This window comes from Equus quagga, chromosome 15 (genome assembly GCF_021613505.1).
Source record: "Equus quagga isolate Etosha38 chromosome 15, UCLA_HA_Equagga_1.0, whole genome shotgun sequence".
NCBI classification, from domain to species: Eukaryota; Metazoa; Chordata; class Mammalia; order Perissodactyla; family Equidae; genus Equus; species Equus quagga.
In genome coordinates this window covers 14,362,888-14,376,094 of record NC_060281.1, presented here as the reverse complement: position 1 = coordinate 14,376,094, position 13,207 = coordinate 14,362,888, and the positions used below count along the sequence as shown (strand labels likewise).

General features: G+C 42.3%; 1 protein-coding gene across 14 annotated transcripts in view; it reads right to left on the bottom strand.

Annotated features, from left to right (window-relative positions):
- Window positions 1–13,207, bottom strand: part of PKHD1 (PKHD1 ciliary IPT domain containing fibrocystin/polyductin) — a 412,643-nt gene that overhangs the window by 387,186 nt on the left and 12,250 nt on the right. For all 14 annotated transcript variants that reach the window (XR_006885298.1, XR_006885299.1, XR_006885297.1 and 11 more), the window contains exons 7-13: window positions 10,494–10,572; window positions 9,128–9,202; window positions 8,049–8,113; window positions 7,486–7,525; window positions 6,546–6,616; window positions 3,229–3,330; window positions 1,786–1,881 (exon numbers count right to left, since the gene is read on the bottom strand). Coding sequence is in view for 11 of the 14 variants with exons in the window: in XM_046639693.1 (XP_046495649.1) it covers window positions 1,786–1,881; window positions 3,229–3,330; window positions 6,546–6,616; window positions 7,486–7,525; window positions 8,049–8,113; window positions 9,128–9,202; window positions 10,494–10,572 (528 nt within the window). In the remaining 3 variants the exon portion in view is untranslated. The remainder of the gene's footprint in view (window positions 1–1,785; window positions 1,882–3,228; window positions 3,331–6,545; window positions 6,617–7,485; window positions 7,526–8,048; window positions 8,114–9,127; window positions 9,203–10,493; window positions 10,573–13,207) is intronic.

Here is a 13,207-nt window from a genome sequence, read left to right as displayed (position 1 = left end):
TGAGACTAAGGGCACATGTGCAATCAATAGTGGATACTAACTTGGGTTGTGGGTAAAAGCTCTAGGAACACACATTTGTGGGTTCAAATTCCAGCTCTGCCACTTACTGGATGTGTAGTTTTAAGCAAATTGCTTAATGCTTTTATTTTCTTGTGCATCAAAATTGGGCCAATTATAGAGATAATGCACTAAAGACTAAGAGAGCTTGAGTTATGTGTCTATTATATCTCAGTAAAGCTGGGGGGAAAAAATAAAATCAATTTGACAAATCTGGCAAAAAAGAAGACTAAAGGAGCTTGAAATATATACACAAAGAGCCTGGAATATAGTAAAGTACCCAGTGTGATAGCTAGGGCAATTAACGTTATTTTAAACTACTACTGTTGTTCCTCATTAAGTCCTAAAAAGGGAAAATAGATAAGGAAGAAGCAGAAAAATAAGACCATATTTTAACAATATTACTTTAAACCAGGGTCTCTCAGTCTCAGCACTATTGACATTTTGGGCTGGATAACCCTGTTCCAAGGGCTGTGCTGTGCACTGAAGGATGTTTAGCAGCACCTGGGTCCTCTCCCCACTAGAGGCCAGTAGCACCACCACCACCATCCCAGTTGTAACAACCAGATGGGGCCACATATCCCCTGGGGACCACTGAGAAATGCTGCTTTACATAACAATTTGCCCCATTTCCATGGAAGAAATTTCAAATCTCTTCATAAAGGACATTATTAACTCTCAAGAACAGCCATCTTCAGGAAATTATCCTACCACTACCTGCGTAGCTAAGGTAGGAACCATTCAAAGGTTCTGCGTCATTCCTGACACTAGAGACGCATTCTCTCCATCACCTTCTTCAGTAGTTTTGTTTCCTAGGATGGGACCTTTCCCTGTGCAAAAACTGCTGGGACCTGGGACCCGGAGGATGCTCACACCAAAGCTTTGCATGCCTTTTCACACCCGAATGGCCTTTCTTTAGAAAGATTTCTCCCCCTGCTGGGAAACTTTCCTAGTAAGCGCTGAGCCTCTGGAGGTGAGCTCCTGTAGTCAGCCCTTGTGTGGCAGGTAAGGAATACGGACATGCAGCCTGTGGCTCCCAGCTGGGTAACACTCCAAACACCCTTAAACTGTAACAACACTTGAGCCTCCGGTTCTAATGCTTATGGGAAAAGTGCTCCAGTGGCGTACTTTGAATATGCAGGCATGACGTGGAAGCTTTAGACAGAGGACAGGTAGAACCAACCACCTTGCTTGCTCCATTTCTGCCCACTCAGGCGTAAACTAGTGGCAATATCACAATACATTCCAACTTTTCAGTGTAGAGAACAGATGACCACAGGGAAGAAGAAACAACATTTACATGCACCCATTGTGCCCCACTCTCTGGCCTTGTCCAATGCTGTCCATATGACCAGAGAAGAGCATGCTCCAATGCTCCCGTCTTCTTAGACAATGGGCATGCATCTGACCCATAGTATGGAGGAAGGCGGCTTAACGGTTTCCTCCAGTAGCTATAACAATGCCTTGATGGCAGTTATGCTTCTTGGATCAGAGTCTCCACTGAACCCCATTGGCCGTTCATCTGGCTGGGGCAGATGAGCAGAGTGGCAACAAGCATCTGAATAAAGCTCAGAGCCTCTCTGAAATGAAAGCCCTGACAGTGGGGCTCGCTGAGCTAACCAGTCAAACAGCTGAGACAGAAGTCAAACACTTTCATTTCTGCTTCCCAGCCCCTCGTGGCTAAACATGTAACCGGAGCTCGTTGCACAGCTGCTGTGACTTCCTTACCTGCCTGAGGAGCAGTGAGCCTTGTGCCTTTTCCTGGAGCCCTAGTGGTACACGCAATCTTCCTGGGAGACACGTGTCTAATGTCACATGGAATGCCTGGGGAGAATGTTAAAAATTAGGTATAGATGATACCGGCTCAACGCAAGACTGGCATAAGGGAAGCCATATTGTAGAAAAAAAACCATATTGTAACTTTGAATAACCTCTGACTAACGAACCCAGCTGGACATGCACCCTCCAGGAGATCTACCTGCTCTGTAGATTTTATGACCCTTGGTTGTGCATGTACCTTCCAGCTGCGATAAGACGATAACTTCATTCTTTTGAGTTCCTTAGGAATGTGATGACCCCCACACCGAGAGTCTATGCTGATAGCCATCATCAACGACAACTGAAAGATCTGGTGTGGCGACTCCTGAGTTAACGTTCCTAACCCCCGCCCTTATAACCCACTGACTTATATAACTGCTTCAAGATTCTGTGCCCCCCTTAAGATGGTTCTTTTGGACATTAGTCGGCCATGTTCTCTCTTACTAGCATACTGTAGTAAAATGCCCTTTCTCTGCCACCATCTTGCCTCTTGATGATTGGCTTTTGTCTTGCGAGCAGATCATGGCCTTTGTGCGATAACGTAGATATCAATATCGATATTGATATGGGTATAGATATGTAGATGCGATGGCAGGACCACAGGACCACACTGAAGCCCGCAGGCTCCTATTCAAGGCCAAAAGGCTGGAAGTGGATAGTAGAGCAAAAGTTGTCACCTTAATGGAAGGAGACCAGAAAAGGAAGAGTGCAGAGCAGTGGAGCACAGCGCAGCTTATAGTAATCAGAAAGAAAGCAACGTCATGTAACACCATTTACTAAAGAGGTACTGAATCACTCAGCTGAGCTTGGGAGGGTAAGTGTGATGTGACAGTGTGAGGGCATTTTCCTGCATCCTTGGTGTCACCAACTAGAGGAACATCCCACCTGGCAGAAAAGATTCTACACAGGTACCACAAAAGGGTTTGCCAAAGGGGCATTCCAGAAGAATCTGCATAACAGATGCCTGCCCTCTCCTGCTTGTCCTTATAGAGAGGGCTAAGCATGGACAGTGGGGAGACGGTTATTGCTTTTTAGTAAGAGCAGGTCTTTGTGAAGAGGCAGCTGTACTTTTCCCTTCTCTTCACTCCCAAGATGTGGACACTTGAGGGAATTGCCCATGAATTATTGGTGTGCCTGCAGGATGTCGGATTCCTGTTGTACGTTTGCAGAGCTGCAGGGCTGTGATTCTGCATGGTCCCCACCAAACACAGGTAAAAGACCTGAGAGCAGGGGAGCATGAGGAGTCAGAAAAGGACAGACTGCTTCCCCCTCACTCTCTCCATGCCGTAGAGATACATAACCTCTTACAGCATTTAACACCATGAACTATTTTCAGCCATTCAACCTAGTTACCTGCAATGGTAACCTGGGCGGGATTGTCAAAGAAGGCTCCTGTAATCGTGATGTCTGTTCTTCCCCCAAGGCTCCCGGTTTCTGGAAACACAGATAGTATTTCTGCAAGAGAACGAAAAAAAGGTAAGCTTCTGAATACAGACCAGGACGTGACCCAGATAACAATATAATAATAGAAGCTATTAATAATTTATTTCTTACTTTAACTTTCTAAGGCCAGCAACAGTTGGAATTTTTTCTAATAATAGTCATTTAAAACATACACATAATAAGGAAAGGATTCGTATATAATAATACATATAGTAATACATATTATACAAGATCAATATCTGAAAAGAAAGAAGAAATGCAGTCACTCATGGTATCTGCAAAAACCTCGACATACCTTGATGCTTTCTTAGGAAATCTGTCTCCTGAGCTCAAGTAGTCTATTTACAAGCCACAGAACAGTAGGTTACACTTTACAGAGGAATCAACTTGGGATGCACCAGGCAAGGCTTCAATTCACCCATGTGAGCCTGCAATTTGCTCTAAGCCAAAGAACGAATTACACGGCCTCAGTGCCCCTCCACTCGTCCCCATCCTGCGTGCTCCTTCCCACTGTGTGCACACACCACCACATACCCAGGTCTTTCATGCTGCCTCCTGATGGCTTCAAAACTCTATAGTAAAATGCCACATATCCCCAAGAATTGAACTTTTTCTGATCCTTTCCTCTCCTGTGATCAAACTTTTGACAGTTTTAAATTTCATTCTCTCAAGGGGAAAGAGGACTTGTGTTCTCTGATAAAATGAAGATATGAAGAATCTAAACATGAACAGTTACCACTTCAAAATATGAATTTTATCAAGGCATTTCTTATATAATGCTTCGCCCATGAGACAAAGCAGAGGAGATATATGGAGGCAAAAATTGATCCCTTACACTCAAATATCAAGATTCAACACTAATATAATAACCTCCTTCTTTTAACCTACTATTTTGTAACCCTTTCTAACATTCACAGAACACCTGCTGTGTGGCAGTAGGGATATAAAGACGAATACAAAATAGGTCTTGTCCTGAAGGAGAGCAGAATGATAAGGAAGGACAGGTACACGAAGGTACAATTATCACTGGGCTAGTGAAATTAGAGAGAGTATATGAAAGTGCAGAGGGGAGGTTTAGGAGTGGGATGGGGGTATGGTGGAGTAGAAAGAAATTTCTGAAATAACATCCGAGCTGAATCTTTTTCTTTCATTTATTTTTTTCTTTTGAGGAATATTAGCCCTGAGCTAACATCCATCACCAATCCTCCTCTTTTTGCTGAGGAAGATCGGCCCTGAGCTAACATTTCTGCCCATCTTCCTCTATTTTATATGTGGACGCCTGCCACACGTGGCTTGATAAGGAGTGCCGTAGATCCACACCCAGGATCTGAACCAGCAAAACCCAGGCCACCAAAGCAGAACGTGCAAACTTAACCATGTGCCACTGGGCCAACCCCCAAGCTGAATCTTAAAGGATGAACTAGAACTAACCAAGTGAAGGGGAGAAAGAAGAGAAAGGGCATTTAAAGCAAATAATAGCCTGAGTGTGGAGAGAAGGAATTGTGCAGTGCATTTAAGTGTTGTTGGATTATAAGACATGGAGCTGGAGAAGCAAAGAAGATTAAAAGCTTGTACCATTTCCTGTAGGGGATGGGAAGCCACTGGAGGATAGTAAGCGAGGGAGAGGCATCAAATGCGTCCTGGATGTCGAGAGTGGTGGTGGCTACGCCAAGCATGGATCATCAGGGGGAAAATGGCAGGGCGAGGGCCCCTGAGAAATCATTGCACCATGCCAGGCTGAGATATGGGGTCATGAATTAAGGCAGTGGTTGTAGAGACAGAGTGGATACATCTTCAAGATATATATGGGGGTAAAATTGGCAGAAATTGGTGACCGAGTTGATGTGGAGATGAAAGGAGAGGAAAATCTTGGATGAGTCCCAAGACTCTTGCTCATCTACTTCTTTTGACAAATTTTGGAGTTAGGACAAACACCATTTTGTCCAGTTTATAGATGTTCATGGCTCTGAAAGGCTAAATGACTTAGCCACGCTCAACTAGGATTGAATGCCAGCGCTCAAGGAACTCAGCCCAGGGCTCTTTGCTGTTGTCCACATCCCCTCTCCCCACAGCCTCCTCTGCTATGAAAAGTTCTGGCCTGAGAGTCCTCATCCCGAGAAGCCACCGGTGCTGGAAATATGAGACAGCTGCGTGATCAGAGGTAGCTGTGAGCCTCTCTGGCATTCAGGGTTCCATATTGATGGCGGACTCACAAAGAAGCTTGGGGGGTGAGGGGCAAGGAGAGTGTACTTCCCATAAGATATTGGTTTCATGCAAAGATTTGGAACTAGATCTACGCTTTCTAGAACCAGGACCTTTGGACAAATTACTGTCCCTCTCTGAGTCTATTTCTTCACCCAGAAAATGAGGCTAGCATTACCTCTCTCACAGCTGAATGAAATAAATATCAAGCCTGTATGCAAAACATTCAACAGGGACCAGCCATTCTTATTGCTGCTGTCACTACCGCCATCACCCCAGGTGCTTCTTCAAACTTACTCTAAAACGGACTAGTTACTAGGCAAGGGTATTAATTCAGAATTTGCAGAATTAGGCTATCTAGAGAGTGAATGGCGCTCGCCCCATGACCTATGAAATTTCTTGCACTTTTGGCAAAGGTAGATTCTGCTGCCTCTGGAATCCGACGCAACCTCACAGATATTTCTTCAGAGGCTCTGTGATCATATTCAAGCCTAGACTCTAAGTGCTCTTCTATAGTAGTCAACTTTCTACTACTGAATCGAGTTCACAATTTCATGCAAGTTTTCGATTTTCAGCATTCTTTTTTTGGTATGAAGATTTACTCATCAGACAGCAACGCAATAGGGTAGCGTCAGTACCAGCAAGTCATAAGTTGTTTATTCAATGCTCAGAGGTGAGGTGTTAAAGTCAGCGGAAAGGTGTGCTTTTAGGTTTTTCAGTGCCACCTCTTTTCTGTCATTTCTCTGAACGTAGAACAAAGATGACTCCCCTTTCATTCATTCAGTCTCTATCCATGGACTTTGTATAGACATCTTTGATCGAGTATCTTTTATTACAGCAACTAAAGCTGACATTCATACAAGCAACTTATTCTCACCCAAAACCAAAGGGTCACCCACGATTGTAGGGACACCTTCAGATGTTAAAAGGCCATAGAGAAATGGCAAGAATAAAAGGAAGGAGGTCCGAGGTTCAGTGAAGGCATGAGAGAAGGGATGAGGAGTACGGGTGAAAGGAAATAGTACCTGAGTAGGTCTGGTACAGGAAAAGGTCCTGATTAGCACTGATCAGCCAGGCGTTCTTGTGCACCATTGACCTTCAAAAAAGACAAAGTTGTGTTTTGGATGAAAAGAGCATCTGGGATTGCGTTTTTAAAATTGATTTCCTGAAAGGAAGATCATGGACTAACCTATGATGACCTTTAGGACAGTTTGGATATCAGCTCCCTTTGATGACTAGGGAATGATACCAATGGGCAAAGTTTGCTTTCTGACTTAGAAAATTATCATATTGAAATAATAATACCGGCTTCACAGGGTATCACACTCATTAAATGGAATGATGGATGTGGAAGAGCCTGATATGGAGCTGGCTTACAGTAGACACTCAATAGATGTTCATTTTGGTCTTTTGTAAATTAAAGAGAGAGAGAGAGACTCTCCATACTTTGGACCGTGTAGCTGTAGGTAATGTGTCACTGGCATCACCGTGAAATTCATATTAGCCGGAAAACGCACTTTTAAGGAAAACACCTGACAAATTATATAGTGGCAGAACATGAGGTAGGTCATACAGAAATTCAGAATCCTAATTTCTCTCTCCAAGGCTCTAGAAAATTTTGACCCTTTCTATCTTGAAGAAAGCATTTCCTGGAGTGGTACAGTGTGTTTCATGGCACTGTGTACTCTTTTAAATTGACAGTATCATGAGAGTACTTAAGAGGCAATTCCCAAAATTGTGTACCATCACTACTTTAAAAGATTTACATTGCCTCAAGATGAGTGCGTAGGACACAATTATATTCACCCAAGAAAAAGAAATAAAACAAGTACATGGGGTTTCGTTATTCTATTCTGTTCATATACATTTGACATTTTCCATTATAAAAGGTTAGACAAAGTAAGCAAGATGAGAGAGAGAGAGAATACAGGATGAAGATACATTTGCTTACTCTCAGTTACTTACTTTCCTTTATTAAATACTGAGAAACTAACATTCTGGGAGCCTGTAACAAAAAGAAACACATTAATACAGGAGTTGGCAAGAATTGCCTGGCCCAGGCTCTTGCTACCATAAACCCAAGGACTCTAGATATCACCAAGTCATCACCCAAACCTGTAATTTCTTTAACAGTGCCCAAAATAAACACCTCGCAGACCAAGCACCATCAGCAATGTTGACATCCAACAATAAAAGGGTAAATTAGCAGTGCATAGCGGGTAAGAGCCCAGACTTAGACTAAGCACGAGAAATCCTGCTCCACTGGTATTAGTTTTGATTTTCTCATGTGTAAAGCAAAAATAATTCCACCAGCCTCATAGGTTTATTGTGAGGATTAAACTAGTTTATATTTAAGCCACTTCATATAGTGTTTTTCAGGGAGTTCTCAACAAACGCAAGCTGTTATTGTCATCCTCACGACAGCCAATTCTTGAAAAAGTTTTTTTCCAGATACAGAGAAAGAAATGGATAAGACTTTAAAATTGACTTCTCTAATTAGACTTTAAAATAAGACTTTTCACACCGACCGATGTAGTGGCCTTCCACGCGGCACTGCAGAGTCCCAAGACCGTGGTGTTCCTGAACAGGATAGCTAGGGAAACAACCCAAAAACGAAGGTGAGAATTACCAGACAACGTCGTTCAGAAGTTCTGACTTTTTAGCCGGGAAAGTAGAAAATTAAATAAGAGGCAAATTAGCCAAAGAAAATCTGTAGGTTCACTGGAGCAATGCTTAGAGTAGTACCTACTAGAGTTATCACCAATATATGCTACTAGTTGAACACAGTGAGAGGCAAAATTTAACTTACTCCTAACCTCCATTCAGTCCTTTCTTTCCAAAATCTGTTATATGACAAGTATAGCAAAACCCTTACCAAAAAAGAAAAAAAAAAAAATCTATCAAGTGTGAACCCCAAAAATGATAATCCTGAGCAACAAACTGAAAACATCAGGAAGAAACCACATGATAGAATTTGGCCATACTAAATGCTAGTCCCAAAAAGCTAAGCCATATAGTACAGTTCTGTGATGGCTTCAAAGGAGGGTGAATCCAGTCAGTCCAGGAAAATCCAGGAAAACGTTGGTTATCTGAACTGTGAGCATGTAGATACTCATTTAAAAAAAAATAGTTGTTTTTTTCTTTGGTTAGTCTTTATAGTATAATAGCATTTAAGAGCATTGATTCTGGACTGGTTATTTGGCCCGGGTTCAAATCTCAACTCTGCCACTTGCTCTGTATGAGACCTTGGGCAAACTACTTAATGGCTCTGTGCCTCAGTTTCCTCATCTGTAAAGTGAGACTAATAACTGTGTATACTCACAAGGTTATTGGCTGCCTTAAATGTAAAGCGTCAGAGCAGGGTTTGGCCCATAGTAAGCAGTTAGTAAGCATCAGCTATTTGTTTTCAAGAAAGGTTTCGGAATCCACTACAATTTGCATTTTGAATCAAGTACTATGCCTTTTCCAGCAAGTCTAAAGATAAGGCAGTCAACAGTTATAGGTGAAATATTAAAAAATAGATGTGCATTTGTGTGTGTATATGTGTGTGTATTATATTCATGTGGAAGAATCTAAAAGCATATATGTTGGCAAGAAACACACTCACCGGCTTCCTGTCTGTCTGTTTACAAGAGAGCAAGGAGTGACCCATCTGTCTCCTTGAGCTTCCAAGATCAATGGGCTGGATGAAAAATGGAAACAAAAGAAATGAGACAGTAGCGCAATGCTCCCAGAAAACATTCCTTGCAAAACTCAAAGGAAACATTGTCATGAACATTCTCCTCTGCATCTGTGGGGCATCATTGCAGGTGGCTTAAGGTTGTCCCCTGAGGAGATGTTGAATCAAATTCTCAGCCCGAAGGCAAGGGTACACAACACTGTTTCACAGCCTACCCTTTCACACTGCGGAGGGAGCATTTCCTCTTTCCTGAAAAGTCTTCATCATCTCCATCTTGGCTATATTGGGTCTACACAGAGCTATTGTGGAGTTCCTGCCTTTCCTCCCCCTTCAAAGGCTGTATCCCAGACCAAGGCTGAGATGGGCCCAAGTAGTGAATACAGCATATTGTCAAGGATGTACTTGGGACTTCTATCCGCCACAGGAAAAGTAATTTCCTTTCAAGCCAAGTTGACAATTACTCAATGCCAGAAATGTAGATCCTGAGAGTAGTCAAATCATGTTCTCTTCAACTAGGGCAGAATCAGAGATGGAACAGAACAGAGGAGGATACCTCCAAGCTGTCTAGGAGTAAAGGAAAAATTAGACACAGTATATAGACTCTACTCAGCTGAGCATACAGCAAGATTCTGCTCCTTCTACCTTATAAATCCTCACATAATTGCTTCCTATGTGGAATAATCCCAGTTGCTTAGAGCTTCCCACAAACACAACTCCATCACTTTCCCATGTGTTCTCCTCTCTCTCTACCAGGGATGACTTCATAGTACCACTTTCCATTTAAAAAGCCTCCAGTGAAGAAAGTCATGTTGACATCCTAATCATTCCCAGAGAATATTAAAAACTCAATGGCTTTCATATCTTCTTCCACATTTTCCTCTGATTGCACAACTAGAATTTCTAAATGCACAAACAGATAAGAACCAAGCGAGGACATTATAACAGCCCTTTGGGTTCACGCATCATTTTATAAAGAATTTATTTCAGACTAAGAAATAAGTGGGAGAAGGGTAAGGTTTGAAAAACAAAATCCACAGATGCAATCACAGCACAATTCACACTGAGCCCAGAGTGACTAGTTGGCAGTAAATAAATGGACCAACTTAATCGACCAGTCGCAATTACATTAACAAAGTTTGCTGAAGCTCGACTCACCAGGGACCATAAACTGCAAAGAGGAAAATAGCAATTCTGTGCCAACTGCTTACAATTTATTGCCATCGGGGAAGCTGCTCCCAGGAAGCCATCCAGCACATTTGTCACTAGTTGAACGCAGAAACAAACACACACTTACCTGTCAATGTACTCGGCATCAAAATCAAAGGTTTCTGATCTTCCAGTGATAATCCAGCCATACACTTGTATTAATTCTCCTGTTTTAAGAAGAGTTTTAAAAATATAATATACTTAGTTCAGTTCAAACTGTAAATGTATGACATAAACTGTATTTCTTTTCAGTTCCATCTATTCAATATGGCCAAGCCAGTCATGAGTCAGAATATCAATGCTGTTTGATAAACTGTACAACGGAAAAGGATCACCAAGTATGATCCAGTGATTGATATTAAACATTAGAAAGTCTAAAATAATCAATTCTTGCAATCATAGAGTTAATCATCCATGTATGGAGCGCAGAAGGAATTATGGGTCCTCCTCATAGTCCCACGAAGTGGGAGGCTTTCTAAAGGAAGGGGCTGCCTTCCACATGCTGCCCTGTTCCGCTCTCTTGGCTGGTGTAGACCATCCACCCACAATGGGATTTAAGAACCATGTGGCTTGGAGGGCTCCACATTTCATGAGACTTTCCTCTGGACACTTGCTAATGTGGACACATGAAGAGGCTCATATCATACAATCTGGATGGGTATTAAGGGATATTAAACTTTTTTCCATATCTCAGAGTACAAAAGATAAATATCATGGGTGACCCAAACAGGCAGGAACTAAGGAAGAAGGGCACAAGATAACAACAGGGTTATGGCTTAAAGGATGGGCAATTGCACATCTCATTCATTCAACAAATATGCTCATTTTCAAAGATAGGACAATTTGGGGATCTGCAGACAGTAGGTGTCTGCCTTGCCTACTGATAAATGGATGACTTCTACTGCTGGGTCTCCTCTATGTGACTTGCAGGGATTTCCATTGGGTAACAAATTTTCCCTTAATACACCCCTCTTTTGAGTACACAAGAATGGGGGTGCAGGCATCAGCAATCCCCTTTCCACAATGTGCATTCTCAGTGCCACCGCCACCCCCTCTGCTCATAGGAGTTGGGAAAGAAAGCCAAAGTAACTCTTTCTCAGAAAGAGTTTGGGGGCCCCTATTGGATGCTACGTGAGCTGATTTCTTCCATAGTTGAAACATACCTAAACTCAGTTCTGTGTAACTTCAGTAGGCAAAGTTTTGAGCAAACACCCCAGAGCAAGGCGATGTGGTTCAAGTTCACCACACAACCTCTCAACCTGGAAATGTGTGCCTTCCAGATAATTAGATAATTTAATCATCTATGCTGTAGTCTTCCAGCATCACAATGTTGAGAGGTGACAGAGGGGTCAGTTAATGAGGCAAATCCCCAAATGGAAGATAAAAAGCACGTTTGGGGCTTATGAGGTCACTGAATTCAGAGGACTTCGAGTCCCTTCATGGCCACATCTAGGGCCACAAAAAGATATTACCAAAAAGTTGTTCCCTTCACATTGCTGCTTTTTTTTTCAATATGAGGTGACTTCTACCACGATCGTTGAATAACTGGCACTGAAACAGTGGGAACCTTCCAGGAAGTAGCAGAGCCTCTTGCAGGTGAATGGGCAGAAAGAGAGGAAACCTAGCGACCTTGACCAAGGTCAGAGGATGAACAAAAGCCCAGAGTCTGAAGTTCTCTGCTACTATTAACAACTGGCAAAGCAATTCCGCTTCATTTTAGTAGGCCTAAATCATTGACTTCCTGGCTTTGGAGGACATGATTTCTTGCTTTGATGGGCACAATTTTTAAAATTATTAACAGATTATAGAAATTAGGAACTCCTGTGAGGGTTTTTTTTTTCTTTTCAAAGAAGCCCAACAGAGGCTGAAAAATGGCTAAACCAGATCATAGTGGTGCCAGGGGATTCTGCGTCGCAGTGAAGGACTGTTAACCACATATAGAAATTCAACTGTTCGTAAAACATCATCTCTCCTGTCCCCACCACCTCTCCCATCTTCCTGGTTGCTACCATGGGCAGGCTTCCCAAATGAAATGAGAGTAATCATCTGGAAAGTGATTTCAAAGATGCAGCCATGTGGATCCTGCCTGGAGGGACCACTCCAACCAGTCCAGCGACCAATCGTTCCCCCGGAAGGTGGAGGAGACAGTGTGCAGAATTCAAACTCAGTGGGAGAAACGGGTTTGACAGATCTGGGTGCCAGGTGACATCCCATTTCACCTCTCTAAAGGCTGGCTCTTCCTCCTTCCTCACCCTAATGAGACTTCTGTCATGTAAACAGGAGCTTTCTAACACCAGAGCAGCAGGGACCCAAACATCTGCATGTGATTTTCACAGACCATATCTCTTTCTAATGAAACCTTATCATATCTTGATTATTCAGACAAATGGAAAGGAATAGCTCTATGAATAACCTGCACTAATAAGATAAAGCTGAATTCATATTCTTCCAGTTATAATTTAAATACACACATACATAATCTGGATCTGCACATACGGACAGAAATCTACAAACACCTTTTAGTAATTCAGGTATTTATTTTGACATTCCTGAGCAGTCAAGCCATTCGAACAGCTAGGTCAGGTTAGCATTTAGACACAACCACATATAAAAATTTAGCAACTTGTTTTCCTATACTTATACTGTCTAGAAATCCTGAAAACATGAAAAACCTGAAGTAGATGTAGGAATTTGCCAAGAATCAGAGAGTAATTTATATATAATCTTAGCTGTGTTTACGACTTAGTTTTAAGGCAGGTTTAGCAGTTCCTGAATCTATTTCTTAGTGGCAATCCCACTTTC